Source organism: Stegostoma tigrinum, chromosome 7, assembly GCF_030684315.1.
Source record: "Stegostoma tigrinum isolate sSteTig4 chromosome 7, sSteTig4.hap1, whole genome shotgun sequence".
NCBI lineage: Eukaryota > Metazoa > Chordata > Chondrichthyes > Orectolobiformes > Stegostomatidae > Stegostoma > Stegostoma tigrinum.
The window spans coordinates 6,096,373-6,121,954 of NC_081360.1; the positions used below are offsets into that span (position 1 = coordinate 6,096,373).

General features: G+C 42.7%; 1 protein-coding gene across 5 annotated transcripts in view; it reads right to left on the reverse strand.

Moving 5' to 3' along the window:
* Positions 1 to 25,582, reverse strand: part of LOC125453822 (uncharacterized protein C21orf58) — an 89,527-nt gene that overhangs the window by 59,494 nt on the left and 4,451 nt on the right. For all 5 annotated transcript variants that reach the window (XM_059647021.1, XM_059647020.1, XM_059647017.1 and 2 more), the window contains exon 2: positions 2,454 to 2,514. In XM_059647021.1, coding sequence (XP_059503004.1) covers positions 2,454 to 2,514 — 61 coding nt within the window. The remainder of the gene's footprint in view (positions 1 to 2,453; positions 2,515 to 25,582) is intronic.

A 25,582-nucleotide genomic window follows, 5' to 3' on the forward strand; every position in this document is an offset into this window, starting at 1 on the left:
CGGGGGACCAAGGAAATAAGTGATCTGTTGAGGGATGATTTGACAAAACTGAAATTTTGAAAGATGATAAAGGAAGAACATAATAAGTGTAAGATATAAACAAGTAGTGGTTGCAGGATACAATTAAAAACATTTCTTAATAGCGCAGCAATTAAGAATATCTTTAAAAACAGATTAGAATGCTGAAGGGTAGAAATGATAGGGTAACTGAAAATGGAAGATAAACAGAAATTAATGATTTTTTTGGTTTTTATTGATTTTGTTGGTAGCACAACAAAATTTCAGAGAATCTTGTAATAAAGTATCCTATGGGCAGATGCATAAAATAAGCATTGTAAGAGAGATACAGCCAGTAATGATGTAAATGTTTAGTAAACCTGTTTGATGCATTGGATCCACAGTGACTTGGCCACATGAGCCCAGAAATAAATTGAGGGAAGGGTGTGGAGCCAGGTGAGATGGAGGTAGGTGGTTGCAGGTAGAGGTTTATAATGGTTGGTCAATGGGAAGGGTGGAGTGGATTGGTGAGTAGGAAGATGGACAGGTTGGGAGCAAAGAGATTTTGAAGCTGGTGAAGTCAATGTTTAGGCCAGAAACAGTAGGAACTGCCGATGCGGGAGAATCTGACATAACACAGTGTGAAGCTGGATGAACACAGCAGGCCAAGCAGCATCAGAGGAGCAGGGAAGTTTGACATTTTGGGTCTCGACCCGAAATGTCAAACTTTCCTGCTCCTCTGATGCTGTTTGGCCTGCTGTGTTCAGTAAGCTGCCAAGGCGAAACATGAGGTATTGTTCATCTGGTTTACATTTGGCCTCACTCTGACAGTGGAGGAGACCAAGAATGAACATGTCACCAGGAGAGTGGGAGGGGGAGTTAAAGTGATTGGCAACTGAAAAGTTGAATTGGTTGGTGCGTGCAAAGTGCAGATGCTCCACAAAACTGGTCCCTGATATAGAGAAGACCACATCGGGAGGATGAGAATGTGTGTACTATAAGGAGAGGCTAGAAAATCTCAGGTTGTTTTCTCTGGAGCAATGGAGGCTGAAGGGAGACTTGATAGAAATCTATAAACTCATGAAATGTATGGGTAGGGTTGATAGTCAGAATCTTTTTCCCGAAGTTGAAATGTGTAGCACGAGGGTGCATGCATTTAAGGTGAGAGGGGAAAAGTTCAAAGGAGAAATGAGGGGCATGTTTTTAACACAGAGAATCTGGAACACGCTGCCAAGGGTAGTGGTGGAGGCAGATACGATAGGGGTGTTTAAGGGAATTTTAGATAAGCATGTGAATATGCAAGGAATGGAGAGGTATGGGCCAAGTGTAGGCAGATGGGTTTAGATTAATTTGGTGAATGTTTGGCACAACATCATGGGCTGAAGAGCCCATTCCTGTGCTGCACTATTCTGTTCTATGTTCCATGCTCTGTGACTTCTTTGAGGAACCTTACCAATAAATTGCATATTTGGACTTCTGGAAAGCTTTGAACAAAATATTTCATAAATATTTATTAATTAAGCTAAATATTATTGGAATCTGAGGTTGAAATGTTGCTCTATAAGATAAATTACTGGCAGCATATAGTTCGATAGTACATCTGCATGATTTTAAATATTTTATTCTATGTTCTTATGTAATGCATATGTCTCCCAACTGTGTGTGTTCCTATTATCTGTCATTCTGAATGTATATCATCAAGGGGCAGCATGGTGGGTCACTGGCTAGCACTGCTGCGTCACAGCACCAGGAACCTTGGTTAAATTCCACTCTTGGATGTCTGTCTGTGTGGAGCTTGCGCATTCTCCCTGTGTCTGTGTGGGCTTGCGCCCGGTTCTTCAGTTTCCTCCCACAATCCAAAGATGTGCAGGCTAAGTGAATTGACTGTGCTAGATTGCCTGTAGTGTTCAAGGATGTGTGGATTAGGTGGGTTATATGGGGATGAGTCTGGGTGGGATGGTCTGAGGGCTGGTATGGGCTTGTTGGGCTGAAGGGTCTGTTTCCACACTGTAGAGATTCTATGATCTAATTATACAATTATTCTCCAATGTGCGTGCTGTATAAGTCTTTAGTCAAGAGAACAAAAGGAACAGAATATGAGGAGCAGGTCATCTGCCCCATGGAATCTGCTTTATCATTCAAACAGATCATAGCTGATCATCAGCTGCTAGATTTCAAAGTACCAGACATTCTGATGCCAAGCTGTTTCACAGTTCATAGCTACTTTAATCTCATAATACACAACTGTATTTACATTAGTAATCAATCCATTTGTACTCTGAGCGTCAGACCAACCAAACCTCTCTTATCCCTCATGTCCTTATCTAAAGAGGTGGGATGTTAGGGCTTAGCATGACATGAATTGCTCAGTATGAGGGCCAGAATGAACATAATGGGCTAAGTAGCCTTCTTCTGTACCTGACAATTCCATTAATCCTTCTCAAACATGAACTTACGTGCTGTGGATGCTGCAGTTTCCGATTGCTCATCCAAGTTCTCTCGTTCATTTTCCAGTTTCTGAAATTAAAAACAATTTAATTTCAATGTATGGGTGACTTTTGTGGGAAGTACATTTTGAAAAACTCTTATTCTTCCTTCTGTACCCAGGCCAGTTTACTTCACACTGGATTTGGGTTCTATACCAGCCAAGTTCTTGTTCTGTGCATGCACGCCAAGACAGTGAGCATTGCTCAAATATTTGACTTTAGAGGCCACTGCAGCCAAATCCAATTTTGTTCTTGCTTGAATCATATGCTGGCTTCCAGAAGGAGTAACTGAGTCATAACCAATAATGTCAAACTGGGCTGACATTCCGATCTCACAGCTGTGACCCCAGCTGGAACAGCCCATTTTTACATTTAGTTTTCTTCTTCAAGTTTTGCACGTGCACAAATAACAGCAACTTGATGTCCTGTAACAAAGATAAAACTTCAAAACAGTTTATCATTTTGGAAACTGAAGAAGGCAAATGAGTGCAGTCAGAGTCAAATTTGTCACACCACGAGCAGCTCAGCTGTAGCGAAGGGGAGGAAGAAGAAAGGGGGGAATGATGGTAATAGGGAAATTATTAACAAAGGCTGCAAAGTGGAGGTGCTGGTGTTGGACCGGGGTGGACAATGTCAGCAGTCACATGACACTAGGTTATGGTCCAACAGGCTTGTTTGAAATCACAAGCTTTCAGTGCATTGCCCCTCCATCAGGTTAAATCATATGCTGAACGATAACCTGGTGTTGTCTGACTTATGACACTAATTAGGATACCATGGAGTCTTTTCTTTGGCCACAGATACAACTCTAGGATGGTATACTGCATCTCTGGTGCCAAGGTCAAGGAAGTCACAGAGCAGCTATACATGTTCTTTTGAGGGAGGGTGGACAGCCAGAAATTGTGGACCATACTGATACCAATGACTTGGATAGGTCACACGCAATTGAGTACAGAAATAAGAGGATAAGTCACATGAATGAGTGTCTGGACAAGTCATGCTGGAGGAAAGATTTTAGATTCCTGGGACTGGTTCTGTGGAGATGACACGATACAAGATGGGTTGCTCCTGAACAGAGCCAGAAATATGTTCCTTACTTGGCATTTTGCTAGTGCTATTGGGAGGATTTTAGCTTGGCAGAAGTGTGTGAACAAAGTGAGAATTTCAGAGAAGAGTACCAAGGTCCACAAAATACTTTGAGAGACAGGCAAGCACTAGCATAGGGAACAGTATATTAACAGATGAAGTTGGAATAAGGGAGAAAGTAATGAAATCTTAATCAGGCTTTCTGAGCATGTGTGCGAATGCATGAAATATAGTAAATAAGATTAAGGAGTTAAAAGCACAGCAGATTGCCATAGATCATAGTGACATACAGAATAGAAACAGGACCTTCAGCCTAGCATGTCTTTGCTGATCAACAAACATCAAATTATATTAATCACATTTACTTGCACTTCGTCCATAGTCTACTGTTCCCTGGCATTTTAAGTGCTCGTCCAGATACTTCTCAAATGTTGCAAGAGAGCAATGTGCCTCCACCATGCTGTCAGGCAGTGTGTTCTATATTTTGATGACCTCCTGTACAAAAGAATTTTCCCTCAGATCCTCTCTCAACTACTTTCTCCTCACCTTAAACTTAAGGCCTGTAGACACATCTGCTACAGGGAAAAGATTCTCATGGTTTACCCTATCTATGCCTCACATAATGTTGTGCACCTCAATCAAATGCCTGCTCTGCTCCAGGGAAAATAAACCCAGCCTATCTACTAAGCTCTACTCATTACTCAGACTTTGCATCCCAACCAACATCTGGTGAGTCTCTTCTGAACTCTCTCCAGTGCAATCACATCCTCCAAAGGTGTGATGACCAGACCTGCACACAGTATTCCATCTGCGGCCTAATCAATGTTTTATTAACTTCCTTGTTCATATATTCTATATCCCAGCTATTGGAGGCAAGCATTCCATTTGCCTCTTTCACTATCCTGTCGACCTTTGCTAACACCTCTTCAGGGATCTATGGCCTTGTACACTAAGGTCCCCTTTGTTCCTCAGAACTCAGGCGACCTACCATTTATCATGAATATCATTCCCTTATTTAACCTCCCAAAATACATAATCTCACAATTATTAGTATTAAATTTCTTCTGTATTATTCTGCCCATTTACCAGCTGATCAATATCAGACTGTGGCCTGACAGTATCCTTCTCATTGTCAACAACACCAATTTTCAAGTCATCAGCAAACTTTCTAATTATATCTACTGCAATCACCTTCAAGCCATTAATGTACACAGCAAACAGCAAAGATCCCAGTACCAATCACCGTGGTACACCACTGGTCACAAGCGTACAATCATAAAAACAACCCTCCACCATCATCCTGTTCCTCCACTTGCAAACCACGTGGAAATATGTTGTTGCAAAAAACAGACATCTGACTCAGGAAAGGCAAAACTGGCTAAAACATATATCAGAGACAATGGAACCTGCAGATGCTGGAGAATCCAAGATAACAAAGTGTAGAGCTGGATGAACACAGAGGTTAAGCAGCATCTTGGTGCTCCCAAGATGCTGCTTGGCCTGCTGTGTTCATCCAGCTCTACACTTCGTTATCTTGGCTAAAAAATATTCCTGGAAATGATATTACAAAAAGATATTAAAACAAGGTAAGGAGGAAGAATGGTCATATTGATTCAGGAGAGCACTGTATTGCTGGAGAAAGACCAGATCCCACAGGTTATCAGAGTAGATTGGGACAAGAGAAGAGGAGATCTGGTATCAGTTTTCAAAATTATGAGAGGTATGAATAAAGTAGATAGGGAGAAACTTTTCATGCTTGAAAAAGAAGAATGAGAAGGCACAGATTTAAACTAATTTGCAAAATAGCAAATGTTATGTGAGAAGAAGATTTTTGACAAAATTAAGAAAAATCTGAAATGCACTTTCTGGAAGTGTGCCAGAGGCAGTTTCAGTTGAAGTATTCAAGAGGGCATTAGTTATTATTCGACTATAAATAACGTGCAAAGATTATGGGGACAGGAGGGAGAATAACATCAAGATATAATGCATGATAACAAAGTGTGAAGCTGGATGAACACAGCAGGCCAACCAGTATCTCAGGAGCACAAAAGCTGACATTTCGGGCCAAGACCCTTCATCTAGGCCCGAAACGTCAGCTTTTGTGTTCCTGAGATGCTGCTTGGCCTACTGTGTTCATCCAGCTTCACACTTTGTTATCTTGGATTCTCCAGCATCTGCGGTTCCCATTATCAAAGATATAATGCATGTTGGAGAGTCAGTGAAAATGTAATGATGCCAACTGGCCTCGTACTATGCCAAAACAATTTTGTGACTCTGATTTTGAATTCTCTTAATGCGCGCATGCCAAAATATTCTTATGAAGCAGTGTGGCTGAGTACTGACAGTCTTCATCTCATTCATAAATAGCGTGAACACTGAAGAATCTGATGGTCTCACAATGGTGCAGGCTACCATTCAGATGAGAGTGGAAGAAGTTAAGAGGAATTCAGTTGAAAGAGGGGCCAGTGAGACAGTAGATAGATATTGTTCTCTGTAGCCAGAAGCATTAGAATCATATAGTGCAGAAGAGGCCTTGTGGCCCATCAGGTCTGCATCAACACTTGAGAAACACCTCAAGTTCAACATAAGTGATAATGGGAACTGCAGATGCTGGAGAATCCAAGAGCTACGTCCCTACCTACGTCCGTGATACCACCCACGCCCTCCACCTCCTCTAAAACTTCTAATTCCCTGGACCACAACACCTCATTTTCACCATGGACGTCCAGTCCCTATACACCTGTATTCCTCATGCAGATGGCCTCAAGGCCCTCCACTTCTTCCTGTCCCGCAGGCCTAACCAATCCCTCTCCACCGACACCCTCATCGGCCTAGCCAAACTCGTCCTCACCCTCAACAACTTCTCTTTCGATTCCTCCCACTTCGTACAGACAAAGAGGGTGGCCATGGGCACCCGCATGGGCCCCAGCTATGCCTGCCTCTTTGTAGGTTACGTGGAACAGTCCCTCTTCCGCACCTACACAGGCCCTAAACCCCACCCCTTCCTCCGTTACATTGATGACTGTATCGGCGTCGCCTCTTGCTCCCCAAAGGAGCTCGAACAGTTCATCCACTTCACCTTCCACCCCAACCTTCAGTTCACCTGGGCCATCTCCAACACATCCCTCACCTTCCTGGACCTCTCAGTCTCCATCTCAGGTAACCAGCTAGAAACTGATGTCCATTTCAAGCCCACTGACTCCCACAGCTACCTAGAATATACCTCCTCCCACCCACCCTCCTGCAAAAATTCCATCCCCTATTCCCAATTCCTTCGCCTCCGCCGCATCTGCTCCCAGGATGAGGCATTCCACTCCCCCACATCCCAGATGTCCACGTTCTTCAAGGACCGCAACTTTCCCCCCACAGTGGTCGAGAACGCCCTTGACCACGTCTCCCGCATTTCCCGCAACATATCCCTCACACCCCACCCCCGCCACAACCGCCCCCCAGAGGATCCCCCTCGTTCTCACATACCACCCCACCAACCTCTGGATACAACGCATCATCCTCCGACAATTCCACCATCTACAATCCGACCCCACCACCCAAGCTATTTTTCCATCCCCACCCTTGTCTGCCTTCCGGAGAAACCACTCTCTCTGTGACTCCCTTGTCTGCTCCACACTCCCCTCCAACCCCACCATACCCAGCACCTTCCCCTGCTACTGCAGGAAGTGCTACACTTGTCCCCACACCTCCTCCCTCACCCCTATCACTGGCCCAAAGATGACCTTCCATGTCAAGGAGATGTAGATGTTCGCCTGCACATCTACCAATGTAGTATATTGTATCCATTGTACCCGGTGTGGCTTCCTCTACATTGGGAAAACCAAGCGGAGGCTTGGGGACCGCTTTGCAGAACACCTCCGCATGGTTCGCAACAAACAGCTGCACCTCCCAGTCGCAAACCATTTCAGCTCCCCGTCCCATTCCTCAGACAACATGTACATCATGGGCCTCCTGCAGTGCCACAAGGTTGCAAGAACAGCAACTCATATTCCGCTTGGGAACCCTGCAGCCCAAAGATATCAATGTGGACTTCACAAGCTTCAAAATCTCCCCTTCCCCCACTGCATCCCAAAACCAGCCCAGTTCTTCCCCTCCCCCCCACTGCATCACAAAACCAGCCCAGCTCGTCCCCTCCCCCCACTGCATCCCAAAACCAGCCCAGCCTGTCTCTGCTTCCTTAGCCTGTTCTTCCTCTCTCACCCATCCCTTCCTCCCACCTCAAGCTGCACCTCCAGTTCCTACCTTCCCCCTCATCCTGCCTCCTTGACCTGTCCATCTTCCCTGGACTGACCTATCCCTTGCCCACATCCTCACCTATACTCTCCTCTCCACCTATCTTGTTTTCTCTCCATTTCGGTCTGCCTTCCCATCTCTCCCTATTTATTCCAGTTCCCTCTCCCCATCCGCCTCTCTGATGAAGGGTCTTGGCCCGAAACGTCAGCTTTTGTGCTCCTGAGATGCTGCTTGGCCTGCTGTGTTCATTCAGTTCCACACTTTGTTATCTCAGGTTCAACATAATCTCATTTAGCAGCCCTTGGCCCACAGCCTTGAATGTTATGACGTGCCAAGTGCTGATCCATTTACTTTTTAAAGGATGTGAGGCAATTCGCTTCTACCACCTCCCAGGCAGTGCATTTTAGACCAACACCACCTTCTAGGTAAAAAAGCTTTTCCTCATATTCTGCATAAACCTCCTGTTCCCCATCTTGAACTTGAGTACGCTTGTGAATGACTCTTCAGTAAAGAGGAATAGCTACTCCTTATCCACTCTGTCCATGCCCCTCATAATCTTGTACATCTCGATTAGACTGCCTCTCCGTCTTCTCTGCTCCAATGAAAACAATCCAAGCCTATCTGACTTTTCCTCATAACTTAAATTTTCCATCACAGCAGCATCTTATCAAATCTCCTCTGCACCTGCTCCAGTGCTATCACATCCTCCCTGGAATGTGGCGATTGGAATTACACACAGTACTCTAACTGTAATCTCAAAGTTCTATACAACTTCAACATAACTTCCCTGCTTTTGTAATCTATATCTCGACTGATAAAGGTAAGTGTCCCATATCTTTACCACCACCCTACCAACATTTCTTTCTGCCATCATAGGTCTGCAGTCAAACACGCCAAGGTTCCTTTGTTCCACAGACCTTTGTGGTGTCATGTTGTTCATTGAATACTTTCTTGTCAAGTTATTCCTTCCAAAATGTATCACCTCACACTTTTCAGGGTTAAATTCCATCTGCCACTTATATGGCCATTTGACCATTCCATTCATATCTTCTTTAATTCCAAGACATTCAGCCTTACCATTAACCACTCGACCAATCTTTGTAACATCTGCAAACTTACTAATCCAACCACACACCCACACAGTCATTGCTGTCATTTATAGAAATGATGAATAATTGGGGACCCAATACAGATCTCTGTGATACGTCTTTGGAAACTGGCTTCCAGTAACTATAGCTTTCCGTCATTACCCTCTGTCTCCTACAACTGAGCCAATTTGAATGCACTTTATAAAATTACCCTGTATTCCACATGCATTTGCCTTCTTGTTAAGTCTCCTACATGGAATCTTGTCAAAGGCTTTGCTGAAATCCATATAAACTACGTTAGCCCTCACCTACACATCTGGTCACCATCTCAAAAAATTCAATCAAATTTGCTAGGCCTGATCTCCCCTTGATGAAACCATGCTGACTATCTCTGATCAAGCCTTTCCTCCCCACATGGAAATAGATGCTCTCCTTCAGAATTTTGTCAGTTGATCCATTCATCGAGTTTGCTTCCAATTTCCAACCAACCCTCACTTTTACCTGGTCTATGTCTTGTTCCTCCTCTCCCTTCCTCAACATTGCTGTTAGCATTTCTGCAGATAGACTAGCCACTAATATCCACTATAAACCCACCAACTGCCACAAATACCTGGACTTTCCACCCTCGCGCCCTACTTCTTGTAATGACTCCATTCCTTTTCCCAGTTCCACTGTCTCCATTGCATATGTTCTGATGAGACTAACTTTGACAAGGGTGGCTCTGAAATTTCCACCTTCTTCCTCAAATGAGGAATCCCCAGCACAGTTGTCGACAGGGGCCTCAACTGGATCTGATCCCTCTTCCAAATTTCTGCCCTCACCCCCTGTCTTCTCTCCCTGCAACAGCGATAGGATTCCCTTTTTCTTTACCTACCATCCCGCCAGCATCCACATCCAGAAGATCATCAAATGCCATTTCCGCCACATCCCGCAAGATGCCACCACAAGACACATATTCCCCTCCCCTCCCCTGTCCACCTACCATAGAGACCATTCCCTCCAGGACACGCTAGTCCATTCTTCCTTCACTCTTAACACACCCCCATCAGCTGCACAGCACCTCTCCTGCAACCAGTGAAGGTGTAACACCTGCCCATTTACCTCCTCTCTCCCCAGTATCCAAGGGCCCAAACATACCTTTCACATGAAGAGTCACTTCACCTGTACTTCATACAATCTAGAAAACTGCATTCGCTGCTCACAATGTGGTCTCCTCTACATTGGCGAAATGATGCATAGACTGGGTGACTGCTTTGCAGAACATCTACATTCTGCCTGCAAAAATGAGTCTGAGCTTCCAGTTGCCTGCCGCTTTAACACACCACCCTGTTCCCCGGCCAACATCTCCATCTCAGGCCTGCTGCAGTGTACCAGCGAAGCGCAGCACAAGCTGGAAGAATGACACCTCATTTCTGGTTGGGAACCCTGCAGCCCTCCAATCTCAATATTGAGTTCAATAATTTAAGGCCTGACCTCTCCCATGTCTTAGCCCTCAACCCCATGTGCCAGGCCTTGTTATCACATAACCTGTCATTACACACTAACTATTGTTAGTCAATAACAGTCTCCATTATTGGCTATTCACCCTCCTAACCAGACTGTTATCTACTCCTTTGTCCAACTGCTGTTCTCTCTCTTTAGGCTCTATCCCCACCTACTGGTTACTCGTTAATGACCCCCCACCCTACCCCCACCATATCTTCTGCATACAAAGCAACATTTTTCTAGCTACCATCAGTTCTGAAGAAGGGCCGCCAGACCAGAAACATTAACTCTGACTTCTCTTCACAGATGCTGCCAGACCTGCTGAGATTTCCAGCACGAAGATAATAATCTTTGAATTATCACCTGAGCCGCAAGCAAATCAGCATGGAGTAAAAACGTTTAAACAGTCAAATCTGTGACTAAAAGATTGGTTTTGAAAAATTGGGTTTTTATTGTTGGGGTACTGAGGATAGAGGGAACTATACCATTGGGATGGTCTTCACTTGAACTGCACTGGGACCAGCATCCTCACAAGTCATAGAGAAGGATTTGTACTTTGGAAGAATGTGGATGGTTCATGTGAGGAGAGTTTTGCTAAGTTAAACAGAAAGGACAGGCAATAGTGAAGGTTGGTGATGAAGGTACTGATAAGCAGTGCAACAAGAAAGGACAGAGCGTACAAAAATAACAGTGCACGAGCAAATAAGGTCACAGTCAGGAAGAATGGTAAAGAATCAGAATTAAAGGTTTTTTAAAATCTTATTGCTTGCAGCTTTCACAACATGTTGGTTGAATTGATAGCAAAGTTATAAATGAATATGATGCTACAGAATGTTATATGCACATGCAGCAAGTAATCAGAAAGGCAAGTAGAATGTTGGCTTTTAATGCAAGAGGACTGAATGTAGAAGGAGGGAAATCTTTCTACAATTGTCTAAGCCACCGGTAAGAGCACACCTACAATACTATCAAATTTCCCTACATTTCCACTGAAGGCAGTTCATAGAAGGTCTGCCGTTGATTTCTGAGTTGCAAGAGTTTTCTTATGAGGGACAATTGAGAAGGTCGGGGCCTTACATTTGGAATTTAGAAGAATGAGAGGTGATCTCATTTTTGAAACATTTACATTTCGAGGGGGCTTGCTTGAGAATGCTGAAAGAATCTGGCCCTCATGGAAGAAGCCTATGACTAGGGGACACTTACAGAAGCAGGTCCGTCCCATTTAAGGTGGGAGTCAGGGAGGAGATTTTCCCTCAGAGAGTCATATGTCTTTGGAATTCTATTCCACAATCGGGAAGTCAGGGAATTCGATGTGATCAAGGCAGTGTTACATTTTTAGTCTGTAAGGGAATCAAGGGTTATAAGTTCTAGTATGAAAGTGGCAGTTGATGCATTACTGCTGTAGTACACAGGAACTGGTGGACACTAGTGTGATCCAATGTCAATCACATCTGCAGAAATGCACATAGCTCAGCTCAGAATGATTGCAAATAGGACATGCCATTCAAGAAGGGAGTGAGACAGAAAGCAAGAAACTGTAGTCCAGTTAACTTAATATGTGGGTTCTGGGAAAATGCTAAAATCCAATATTAAGTAAATACTAGAAAGGAATTTATAAAACTATACACAATCAAGTAGAGCCACCATGGTTTTGTAAAAGGAAAACATGTTTGACTGATTTGTTAGAGTTGTTTGAGGAAGTAACAAGCAAGATGGATTAGGAGAAACTGTAGATATGATACACTTGGATTTTCAGAAGAAATTTGATAAGATGCCACATAAAAGCTTCGGACATAGAATTACAGCTTGTGGTTCAATAGTAACATTTTTGCATAAATAAAGGATTGGTCAAGTTATCTGAAAATGGGTCATTTTCAGATTGACATGCTGTAACTAGTAGAATTCCACAGGGATCAATGTCACAACTTCACCTATTTCTAGTCCAGAACAATGACTTGAGCAAAATAACTAATTTTGCTTGTTAACTTTGTCGATGATACAAAGATGGGCAGAAAAGTAAGTTGTCAAGATTTCTTTTCTATTCTGCTGATGACACAAAGCTAGGTCAGATTGTGAGTAGTAACGAGGATGTAAAGGGTCTTCAGGGCTTTTAAATAAATTGAACGCGTGGGAAAATACATAGCAGTTGAGGTGTAATGTGGGTAAGTATGAGTTATCCACTTCAGTAGGAAAAACACAATGGTGGAATATCGTTTAAATGGTGATAGAATAGGAAAGATTGAACTATAAAGGGACATGGGTGTCATTCGAGACCAGTCACTGAGAGCAAGCATGCAGGTGCAGCAAGCAATTAGGAAGACAAATGGTATGTTGGTTTCAATATAAACAGGCCTGAGTTCATGCGCAGGAAAATCTCACAACAGCTGTACAAGGCCTTAATGACATCACACTTGGAGAACCATGTGCAACTTCGGTCCATTCGTGCACTAGAGGCAGTATCGTGAAGGCTCAACAAACTGATATCTGCAATGGCAAATATATCATTACAAAGAGAGATTGGGTTGACTGGGCTTGTATTCACTGACATTTAAAAAAAATGAGAGGGGACCTCATTTAAACAGAGCTGGACATACTGGGTGTAGAGATAATGATTTCTTGGTTAGGACTGGACTGGACCAAGGGGTCACAGGCTCAGGGACATGGGGTAGACCACTTGAGATTGAGTTGAGGACAAATATCTTCACTCAGAGAGTAGTGAACATATGGCATTCTCCACCACAGAAGGCTCAGGATCAATGCTTTCTCTAAGCTGTGTAGGCATTCCGAAGGTGTGCCAATACTGTCTGCTGCATTAACTTCTGTTTTAGGGCTGCTGCCACATACTGACCTCAAAGGCTTGCATTGTTGAAAACAAAAATTAGTGATCACACTGCTGAGAAGGCAAAACCAGTGTATATATTGAAGAAAGAAACAGATTTCTAGATGTTAAGAGCATCAAAGATATGGGGCGGGGGAGGTATGGCATTGAGATACAGTATCAGCCATGATGATGCTGAATGGTGCAGCAGGCTTGGTGTACTGAATGGCCTACTGCTCCTCCAAGTTTGTACGTTTTTACACCACTTAAAGGGAGTAGAAATGGAGAAGAAGGAGGACAAGGGAAAACTCTAGAAACTGTCAAATCAGAAAGTAATTTTTTTTAACCTTGCTTTAAGTAAACATTCCAGCTATTCAGAGTCAACTGCAGTCCTGCCATTTCCAAGCCAGTACTTGCCCTCGAAGCACACAGCTGCTTTAAAATTAAAGTGATAGCATACTGAACCTATGACATCACCTGTGATCCTGCACCCAGTCCCTCAAAACTGTAGATTTTTGAAGATTTTGGGTAATATTAACCGTGGGCAATGGCACAAAATGTATGATGAATTACTTCACAGAAAAAGAATTCTTCCTTCGCCATTGTATTTTTCACAATTTTCTAACCACCCCTCCCAACCTGGACTCAAATGTTGCACTGAAATTTCTGTAAAACACACATCCTGCATTAGAGCACTATAGGACCAAAAGAGATAAAGACTATTAAAAAACAAAAACAGGAGTAGGCTATTTGGCCCTTCAAACTTGCTCAATAGGTCATGGCTCATCCAACATTCCTCATGTTCTCTTTCCTGCCTTTTCACTGTAAAGCTTCATTGCTCCAATGATCAAGAATCTGAAAACCTCAGCCTTAAATGTACTTAAGGACTCTGCCCCACAGTTTTCTGTGTCAAGACGTTCCAAGGACTCAAAATCCTCAGAGAACAAATTCTTCCCCATCCCAGTCTTAAATTGGTGCCCCTTTATTCTGAGAGTATGCCTTCCAGTCCTAGACACTCCCATGAGAACAAGAATAAACAACAATACAGCACAGGAACAGGCCCTACAGCTCTCCAAGCCTGCGCCAACACATTTTGCCCTTCCATACTAAAACTATCTTCACTCACAGGATCCATAATTCTTCTATTCACTTGCTATTTATATATTTGTCCAGCTGCTTCCTGAATGCTGGTCTTCTGTCTGCTCCCACCACCCTCTGGCAATGCATTCCAGGCACTCACCACCCTTTGTGTGAAAAACTTGCCTTTCACATCTCTTTTAAATTCTCCCCCCCGCCCCCGCCATCACACCTTGAACCTCTGTCCCCTACTAATTGACCCCTCCACCCTGGCGAAAAAAAACTCATACTTTCCACTCTATCCATGCCATTCATAATCTTAAAAACTTCCACCAGGTTGCCCTCAACCGCCTGCGTTCCAGTGAAAATAAACCCAGTCTATATAACCTTTCCTCATAGCTAAACTCCCCCACACCAGGCAACATTCTGGTAAACTTTTGTTGTACCCCCCCACAAAGCAACCACATCCTCCTAGTAGTGTGGTGACGAGAACTATACAGAATATTCCAAGTGTGTGGTCTAACTAAAGTTCCATATAGCTGCAGCATGACTTGCCTATCCTCAATGCCACTTGCAATGAAGGCAAACATGCCATAAACTTTTTTTACTCTCTTATCAACCTGTGCTGCCACCTTCAGTGGTCTGTGAACCTGCACAACTAAATCTAGCGAGTTTTGCGAAGATTTGTAGCTCAGGTTGAGGTTCTGGATGTAAGTTTGCTTGCTGAGCTGGAAGGTTCATTTTCAGACGTTTCGTCACCATTCTAGGTAACATCATCGGTGAGCCTCCAGTGAAGCGCTGGTGTTATGTCCCGCTTTCTATTTATCTGTTTAGGTTTCCTTGGGTTGGTGATGTCATTTCCTATATCAGTGATGTCATTTCCTGTTCTTTTTCTCAGAGGTTGGTAGTTGGGCTCCAAATCAATGTGTTTGTTGATGGAGTTCCAGTTGGAATGCCATGCTTCTCGGAATTCTCGTGCATGTCTGTGTTTGGCTTGTCCTAGGATGGATGTGTTGTCCCAATCAAAGTGGTGTCCTTCCTCATCTGTATGTAAGGATACTAGTGATACTGGGTCATGTCTTTTTGTGGCTAGTTGATGTTCATGTATGCTGGTGGCTAGCCTTCTGCCTGTTTGTCCAATGTAGTGTTTGTCACAGTTCTTGCAAGGTATTTTGTAAATGACGTTTGTTTTGCTTGTTGTCTGTATAGGGTGTTTTAAGTTCATTAGCTGCTGTTTTAGTGTGTTGGTGGGTTTGTGGGCTACCCTGATGCCAAGAGGTCTGAGTAGTCTGGCAGTCATTTCCGAAATGTCTTTGATGTAGTGGAGAGTAGGTATGGTTTCTGGGCACGTTTTGTCTGTTTGTTTCTACCCTCTGAGAAAAGAACAGGAAATGACATCACCAATGCAGGAAATGATGTCACCAACCCAAGGAAACCTAAACGGATAAATAGAAAGCAGGACATAACACCAGTGCTTCATCAGAGGCGTACTGATAATGTTACCTAGAATGGTGACGAAACATCTGAAAACGAACCTTCCAGTTTAGCGAGCAAACTAACATCCACAACTAAATCTCCCTGAAAATCAATACTGTTGTGGTTGTTTGGCTCGCTGAGCTGGTTCATTGTTCAATGAAGCATCAGAGGCTGCACTGACATTACCCAGCAGGGTAATGAAACATCTGTGGAACAACGGACCAGCTCGGCGAGCCAACCACCACAACATCCACAACCTGAGCTACAAATCTACTCAAAAATCTTAAAATATCAACACTCTGAAGGGTTCTGCCACTCACTGTATAATTGCCACTTTGTAATTGACCTTTCAAAATCCAAATGCAACACATTTGTCTTATTAAACTCCATCTACTAACTTCCTGGCCTTGCCTATAGCTGATCTATTTCCTGCTTTATCCTCTGACAGTCCTCGTCACTATCTGCAATTGCACTAATCTCTATACTCTCCGCAAGCCTAGTAGTTAGACAAGCCATGTTTTCCTCCAAATCATCTATGTAGACCACCAATAGCAGAGTTCCCAGCATTGATCCCTGTGCAACACCACTAGTCATAACTCTCCATTCCAAAAAACATTCTTCCACCATTACCTTCTGTCTCCTATTGACCATGCTAGTTCTGTATCTATCTTGCCACATCATTCTGATACCATGTGACTTCACCTTTCGTACCAGTCTGCCACAAGGGACCTTATCAAAGGCTTTCCAGAAGTCCATGTAGATAATGTGAATCGCTTTTCCCTCATTAATCATCTTCGTCACCTCCTTAAAAAACACAATCAAGTTAGTGAGCCACCTCCCTTACACAAAACCTTTAGTATTTCCAGTCAGTACAATTGCTTCTAAATGTGTATAGATCTTGTCCTTGAGAATCTTTTCTAATAATTTCCCTACCACTGACGTGAGACTGACAGGTCTGTAATTTTCTGGATTACCCCTGCTATCCTTCTTAAACAATGGGACAACATTAGCTATTCTCTAGTCTTCTGGGGCCTCACTTGTGACCAAAGAGGATGCAGAGATGTCTGTCAATGCTCTAGTAATTTGTTCACTTGCCTCCCTCAATATTCTGGGATAAATCCAATCAGGACTCAGGGACCTATCTACATAATATTTTTTTAAGATGCATAACAACTCTTTGTTTTTAGTAGCAACTTGGCTGAGAAATTCGATCCTCCCTGCTCTGAGATTATCCTCCACCAATTCCTTCTCATTGGTGAATACCAATACAAAGTATTTGTTTAAGACATTGCCTACCTCTTCAGACTCCACATGTAGATTCCCTCCCTTGTCCTTGAAAAGGCTAACCTTTTCCCTGGCCATCCTCTTGCTTTTTAAATATGTATACAAAGCCTTGGGATTCTCCTTAATTCTGTTTGCTAACAACTTTTCATGACCTCTTTTAGCTCTTCTAATTCTTTTGTCAAGGGCTTTGTCAGTTTCTGTACCTATCCTTCATTCTTGCAGACAAGTACTGCTCCTGAACACTTATCAACTGCCGTTTGAAATAGTCCCATCTGCCTGATGTGGATTTACCCTGAAAAAGCTGCCTTCGATTAAAATTCTTCAGGTCCTGCCTAATATTGTTGTAGTTCACCTTTCCCCAGTTTCATACCTTTATCCAAGGATTGCCGTTAACTCTATTCATGAGTATCTTAAAACTCATAGTATTATGGTCACTACTTCTGAAATGCTTCCCCATAACCAGATCCAGTAAAACCCCTTCCCTTGGTCGACTGTTTATGTAATGTGTCAAGAAACCCTCCTGAATGGTCCTTGCAAATTCTGCCCCATCCAAGTCCCAACCATGAAGTGAGTCCCAGTCAATATAGGGGAAATTAAAATCATCCACCACAACAACCTTGCTATTTTTACAACTTTGCAAAATCTGTCTACATATTCACTCCTTTATCTCTCGCTAACTGTTGGGAGGCTTGTGGTATACCCCCAACATTGTGATTTCATCTTTCTACCCATATTGCCTTGTTGCAAGAGTTCTCTGATGTGTCCTCCCTCAGTACAGCTGTGATGTACTCCTTTACCTGTAATGCAACTTCCCCCACACCTTTTACATCCCCTCCTATCACACCTGAAGTATCTGACTGTCCCAGGATTTAGAAGACAGTCCTGTCTCTCTTTCAGCCAAGTCTCCATAATTGCAATAATGTCATAGTTCCAAGTACTAACCAAAGCTTTAAGTTCATCTAACTCGCCTATTATACAACTTGCATTGAAACATAAGCGCTTCCAACAACCTCCCCTGCTCGTTTCAGCAGCGTTTCCCTGCTTGTTCTTGTCCTTAGTCCTCTTTGCCTCGGTTTCTACAATTCTCTCAATTTCTGCATCTACTGCCCGACTCCTCCAGTTCCCATTCCCATGCCACACTTGTTTAAATCCTCCCCAGTCACACTACCAAGTATCTCCGTAAGGACATCAGTCCTGCTGCCGCCCAGGTGTAAGCCGCCCAGCTTGTACAGGTCCCACCTTCCCAGAACTCGTCCCAATGTCCCAAGAATCTGAAACCTCCCCTCCCACCATCTTTTCAATCAAGTGTTCATCCTGTATATCCTGCTGTTTCTACTCTGATTAGCTTGTGGCACCGGTTGTAATCCTGAGATAACTACCTTTGAGGTCCTGCATTCTAACTTTCCTCCTAGTTCTCTATAGTCTGCTTTTAAATCTCTTTTTTTTAACCAATATTATTCGTATCAACATGTGCACAAAGATAGCGTAGGCAGTTGGAAAAGCCACACAGGTGCTTGCAATCGAATTGGGGAACAACTTTCCAATTTGTATTTTAATTTGTTCTTTCATGGCATGTAGAAGTCAATGGCAGACCCAACATTTGTTGCTCATCCCTAATTGCCCCTTAATTGAGTGGCTTGCTGGGCTATTTCAGAGGGCAGTTCAAAGTTAACCACATTGGTATGGGCTCAAAGTTATATGTAGGCCAGATCGGGTAAGGGCAGCAGATTTCCTTCCCCAATGAACATCAGTGGTAAAGGTAAAGTTGTCACAGCCTTACTAGACTATAAAGCTGCATTCCTGTTAAAGAGATGACCAGTGATAGTTTGGCAACTGAGGGTCACCAGGGCCTTCATACTTACTGCAGCTAGTGTGAGAATTGAACTCACACTGTTAACATCACTGTCTTGCAAACTAGTCATCCAGCCAACCAAGCTAACCAACACTCTGATAAAGCATCACCTAGACTCAAAATGTCAGCTTGCTCCCTGTCTATGGATGCTGTCTGACCCACTGTGATCTCTAACTATTATTGGTTCCACCCAACATTAGTGAACCAGAAACAAACACAGAAAATTGTTGGAGAAATTCAGCAGACCTGGCAACATCTATGAAGATAGAAACTTTGTGTTTGTATCAGATTTCTGACATCTGCAGTACTTTGCTTTTATTAATAAACCAAATGGATTTCCAACAAAATTATGGTTTAATAGAACAGGCTTTGAATTCTTGAGTTTAAATTCCACCAGTTGTTGTGGTAGGATTGTAATCCACATTCTAAGCATTAATCTACTGTCTTGTGTCGGTCCAGTGATGAGTCACAGTATGTAGTAAACTGGTAGACAATACTAAAATCAAACAACCAGATTAACACTGTTACACCCTGAAAGTCTTTCAGAAATGTGTTTGTTAACAGCCAGAATTGATTTTTCAAGCACTTAAACGCCTATTATTATAGTACATTAAACTCATTTTTATCCCACAGATTTCTAATACAGAATTAATAAGGGCTGATCTTATTGAGTTGTATAAAATCGTGAGGGCCTTAGATAGGATGAATCCATATAGTTTTTTTCCCCAGGGAAGGGGAATTGAAAACTAGAGGGCATAGGTTTAAGGTGAGAGGGGATAGATTTAAGAAGGACCTGAACGGCAACTTCTTCACACAGAGGGTGGTGCATATATAGAATGGGCTGCCAGAGAAAGTGGTTGAAGCAGGTACAATAGCAACATTTGTATAGGTACATGGATGGGAAGGGTTTAGAGGGATATGAATCAAATGTGGGCAATTAGAACTAGCTGAGTAGGCACCATGGTCAGAATGTACTAGTTTGGGCTGAAGGGCCCGGTTCCATGCTGTACTACTTTCTGACTCTAATTTTTCTTTTCCTTTATTCATTCATGGGATAAGAACATCACTGACTAGGCAGCATTTATTTCCCAGCGTCAACTACATAGCTGTGGGTCTGGAGTTACATGTAAGGATAGCAGGTTCCTTCCCTAAAGGACATTAGTGAACCAGATGATGTTATTATGGCAATTGACAATGGATTCATGGTCATCATCAGATTCATAATTCCAGATATTTATTGAATTCAAATTTCACCATCTGCCATGGCAGGATTCGAACCCAGGTCCCCAGGACATTATCTGGGTCTCTGGATTAACAGTCTGGCTGATAATACCATCACCTTCCCTCAAATTCAGACTATTCTTGTATTGATCTGTTGGAACCTCGTCAGATTACATGGAAACATAGGAAAAAAGGAATAGGAAAAGGATATTCAACCTCTTGATGTTGTTCCACCATTTAATTAGACAAGGGCTGAATCTCATTTACCAGATCTTAATGCATATTCTTTCATAACCAAGAGAAATTAGCCAATGCCAATTTTGAAATTTTCAATTGACATGATGTCGACTGCTTTTTGGCAAATTGAGCAGGTTACACAGATTTATAACGCAATCCAAGAGAAAGAGTGCTTCCTGATTACATTCCTAAAAGGCCCAGCCACATTTTTTAAGATATTGTGATACTTTGGTCTGCAATTTTCCAATAGCAGAGACAGTTTGTTCAGTTTTCTATACTCAGGTTGTAGCAATGACCTGGTGATTTCGAAGAGAGAGCGGAATGGTGTTTATAAGCTGTGACAATCTTTGATGCTGTTTTGGTGGTTCTCCATTGAACATACAAACATATGATTTCGGAACTGGAGTAGGTCCTTCGTCCCTGAAGCCTGCTCCTTGATTCAATAAACTCTTCGCTGATCTGATTGTGGCCTCAACTCCACATTCCTACCTAACCCCAATACCCTTTGACTCCATTAAATCTACTTACCTTTGCCTTAAAGGTATTCTAAGATGCAACGTCCATCACTCTCTTGGAATGAGAGCTCCGAAGGCTTGTGGTCCTGAGAGAAGAAATTCCTTCTTATTTCTGCCTTAAATGGGAGATCCTTACTGGCAAACTATGTCCCGTAGGTCTAACCTCTCCCACAAAGGAGAAACATTGTCAGCATCTACGATTTCAATACCCTTCAGGATGTGAACCATGGCATTCTGTCTGATGGTAGGTTCACAGTCTTTCCAAATTATTCTATCCTATTCCTCCACTGATACATTTGATCTAGTTATGCAATGCTTACTACTGCTTTATTGTGTAATTGTTTATCAAACATTCCAAAACTGCAATTCAACCTGCCACTGTCAGTTGTTTCCTTATTCTAATCACTTTTCCACTTTATGACTAAGATGCATTTCTAGTTTTAATTCTTAATGCTGTTTGTATTTCTTGGGGTAACCTCATACTCCAGAATTATTTTAAATTGCTTTTAATCTTTAGTTCACTCTGCTGCATTTTATCAATGAACTCTGGTAATTTCCTCCTGCCTTTTCTTCTTGGATCCTCCATCTGAGGGCTGTTTCTTTTCTATCACAGTGTTGCCTTAAGTGTGGATTATCATTTGGAAGTGGGGCTACAGTGATAGTAATACATCAACCAACAAGCTCCTGGAACCTGCATTGTCTTTAAACTTGAAGCTGTGATGGTGGTGATCACAGACAGGGCCAGTGACAGAAATCACAGACCTAGTGCTGCTCCTGGCCTCAGGCTCCAGTCCCATTCCCCAGCACACCCACATTGGCCCTGACCCTGGGGATTCGAATATCCCTAATCTTGACCCAAACCCAGTCCAACAGCCTGGACCTCTGACCAGAGAATAGCAGGACCCCTCCAGACCCAGGAACTATTATTAGGCCCAGTTGTGCCCCCATGTAGGCCCTGGTCACAGAAACCATAAGTGTTGGTGAAGGATCTCTGGACTCAAAACATTGACTCTATTTTTCTCTCCGGAGATGCTGCCAGACTTGTTGAGTTTCTCCAGCGATTTCTGCTTTTGTTATAGAAGTAAGAATGTTATGTTTCATTTATACAGGGAATTGGTGAGACTACATTTTGAATACTGCTTGCAGTTTTGGTCTCTTTCTTTTAAGCAAGGATTTAAATGGATTGCTGGCAATTCAGAGGATATTTACATGATTAATACCTGGAATGCTAGCCTTCCAGGCTGCCTTATTAGAATGGGTTGGACAGTCTGACCTTGTTTTTCTGGACCCCAACAGTGGGGCTAATTTGATTGAATTGTATAAAATCCTAAATGGTCTGGACAAGGTGGATGTGGAAAGGATGTCTCCTCTTGGGGTCAGCTAGGAACTACAGGGCATGGTTTCAAAATTTAGGGTCACTCTTTTAGATGAGGAGAATGTTTTTTTCTCACAGGGGTTGTGTAACTTTGATATTTTCTGTCTCAGAAGGCAGTGGAGGCAGGGTTCATGGCATGTTTTAAGACAGAGATGGACAGATTCTTCGATCACAGGGGAGTTGAAGGTTATCAGGGTAGCTTATGGAATTCAAAAACAATAAAATCACTATGAATTATTGAATGGTGTACTTGTGCTTCTATTTCATATTTCTGTGTGTTCATACACCATCAAAAGCTAGTAAAGAATTCTGTAAAGTAGTGAAAAAAGTTAATGGAACGGTTTCTTATCTCAAGGATGCTGAATGCAAATGGGTGGAGTCACTCCTCAGTTTCACAAGTATTTTTTTAGCCCCAGTCTGGAGTGCTCCACTCTGTTAGGAGAGTGCATCTTAACATGGATATATTGGTTTTGGAACGTGTCCAATGCAGATTGATCAGAATGAACGAAATTAAAAGCAAATTAAATATAGATACAGGAATAACACAACTGAGACATTTAGAAGTATTTAATTGGTTGATCAGATACTGAGAGAGAAATTATTCCTCTCGTCCCAATTCTTGCCAAAAGTGCTCCTTAATATTAGGCTTGTTTGAGATGCTGCTGGAAACATTTCCCACAAAGAATAATGCCTCCCCCAAGAAAAGCTAGGATGATTTTGCGATTGTTGAAACTTTCTGTACACTCAGTTCTGCTATAACGTGATAGTTGTTTTCCTGTGCAACATCATGTTATAGAAATTTGCACTTTAGAAATAATGAGGCCTATGGAAAAAGTGGGGTTGGGGCAAACCACCAAAAACAAATCACTCAGAAATCACTCTAAAGCCTAACACAAAGATGGCACGATTTGAATAAATGTTTAATTCACATCCAGTAATGAAATAAAAGTGAATTTAATACTTCACTTTGAAAAAATATCAAGATGGCTTGATGAGGAAGCAAGTTGTACTGTACCTTCCACAGAAAGCACCTCACGACAAAGCCTGCAAAATGATCCCATGATGCCAGCTTGGAGACTCTCAGTGCTAACATCGTACATGTTCACGACAAAGTCCGTGAAATGATCATGTGATGTCGATACCTACTCCTCTGCACTCCAATGGAATTGCATTACAGCCAACACAAATTCGCATTTTAGAAATAGTACTCCCCTATTCTTTAATCACATTACAGCTAATTCACGTCAACAGAACACGCATTATAGCAGAACTGATTGTATTGAGGTCGATAGTTTTGTTAAGGCAGAGTATTGAGGATTATAGAACTAAATCAGGAAGAGGAAGGTAAGAGTGATAATGGGAACTGCAGATGCTAGAGAATCCAAGATAACAAAGTGTGGAGCTGGATGAACACAGCAGGCCAAGCAGCATCTCAGGAGCACAAAAGCTGACGTTTCGGGCCGAGACCCTTCATCATCCTCTCTGATGAAGGGTACAGGCCCGAAACATCAGCTTAGGTGCTCCTGAGATGCTGCTTGGCCTGCTGTGTTTATCCAGCTCCACACCTTGTTATCAGGGGAAGCTAAGATCCTGATTAACCATGATCTAACTGAATTGCACAGCAGGCTGAAAGGTCGGAATGGCACACTCCTACACTATGTTTTCAATACTCCTGTCGTCCTCTAATCAGAACTCTTCAAATCTTTCCTTTCCAAGTCGAAATCAACCGAACAGTTGGACTTTTTTATATTTGTTGGTTTCCTCCCCTTGTTACACAATCTACTCTTGAGTCAGTGCGTTGAGGTTTCACATTGCAAATAAGGGCATTATCAAATAACAAGAGGCTATTATGTCTGTGCAATGTTAAAGGAGTTTCACTGATATTTTGTCCAGGCATCAACTCTCAACCAACATAAATAAAATAATCTGCTGATGATTCAATTCAATACAGCTCATGGGATCTTGCTGGCCTCAGAAAATGGCTTCTGTATTTGCCTCCAAAACTCCAGTGGCAACACATGAAAGTACTTTGTGGACTGGAGACAAAATGCCACAGTGTGGCTGATGTGACACAAGAACAAAACTTGGTAACAAAAAATAAAGTTGTAAATAACCAAACTTATAAAGTTCTTAGTGAGCTTGTGTTAGCAGTCCAGATAAAGTTTACAAAACACTTGTTGCTTTCACAACATTCCACTGATAGAGTTGGACAGAGATATGTGGAAGTTATGGACACTTGGAGCAGTGGGTGAACTCACTGTGAAGCATCTGCAGTACTGAGATTATCATGGACAACATGTTCAATTATGTGATCACACTGCTGGTAAAGACTGATCAGACAGAAAGGTTATGGGTGACCATCAGGCAGCGTACAGGAAGTACATAGTGGAGAAGTCCCTCTCGAACATGTACTCTCAGGGGATAGTAGCTGAAGCCAAGTCCATGGCACCAAGAGTGGCTCTGGTGTACAAGTAAGAAGAGTGATAGGGCTAGAGTGAAAGAGGGTTCAACAGGAAGGGAAACAGTCTGCAAAAGAGACTCCAAGATGGTATGTTGCCTCCGTGGTGCCAACATGCTGTGTATCAGGAGTTAGGACATAAAGTAAAAAGTAGAACCTCAAAAGTAATAATTTCAGGATAAATTCCACGTGCTAGCAAGAATAAAAACAGGACACCAAATTAATACAAAACTGGAGAAATGGTATAGAATGGAGGGATTCAGATTCATGGGATGGTGTTAGAGGCAAGATACTGGCCTGGTTAGGGGATTGGCTGACTGGCAGAAGAAAGTGAATGGGGAATAAAGGGGACTTTTCATGATGGCAGCCGATGACTGGTGCAGTTCTGCGGGGGGTCAGTGTTGGGACCACGACTATTCCTGTTATATATTTATGATCTGGATGAAGAAACTGAGGGCATTGCTGGTAAGTTTGCAGAATTCACAAAGGTGGGTAGAGGGAGAGGTAGCACTGAGGAAGCAAGGATGTTGCAGAAGAACTTCGACGGATGAAGAGAGTGGGCAGAGAAGTGGCAGATGGAATAAAATGTGGGAAAGTGTGAGGATATACACTTTGATGGGAAGAAGAGAGTATTTTCTAAATGGGGAAAGGATTCAGAAATCTGAAGCACAAAAGGATTTGAGAATCCTAGTTCAGGATTCTCTTAAGGTTAACATGCAGTTTCAGTTAGCAGTTAGGAAAGCAAGTGCAATGTTTGCATTCATTTTGAGAGAACTAGAATATAAGAGCAGAGATGCTGAGGATGTATAAGGCTCTGGTCAGACTGCATTTGTAACAATGTGAGTAGTTTTGGGCTCCATATCTAAGGAAGGATGTGCTGGC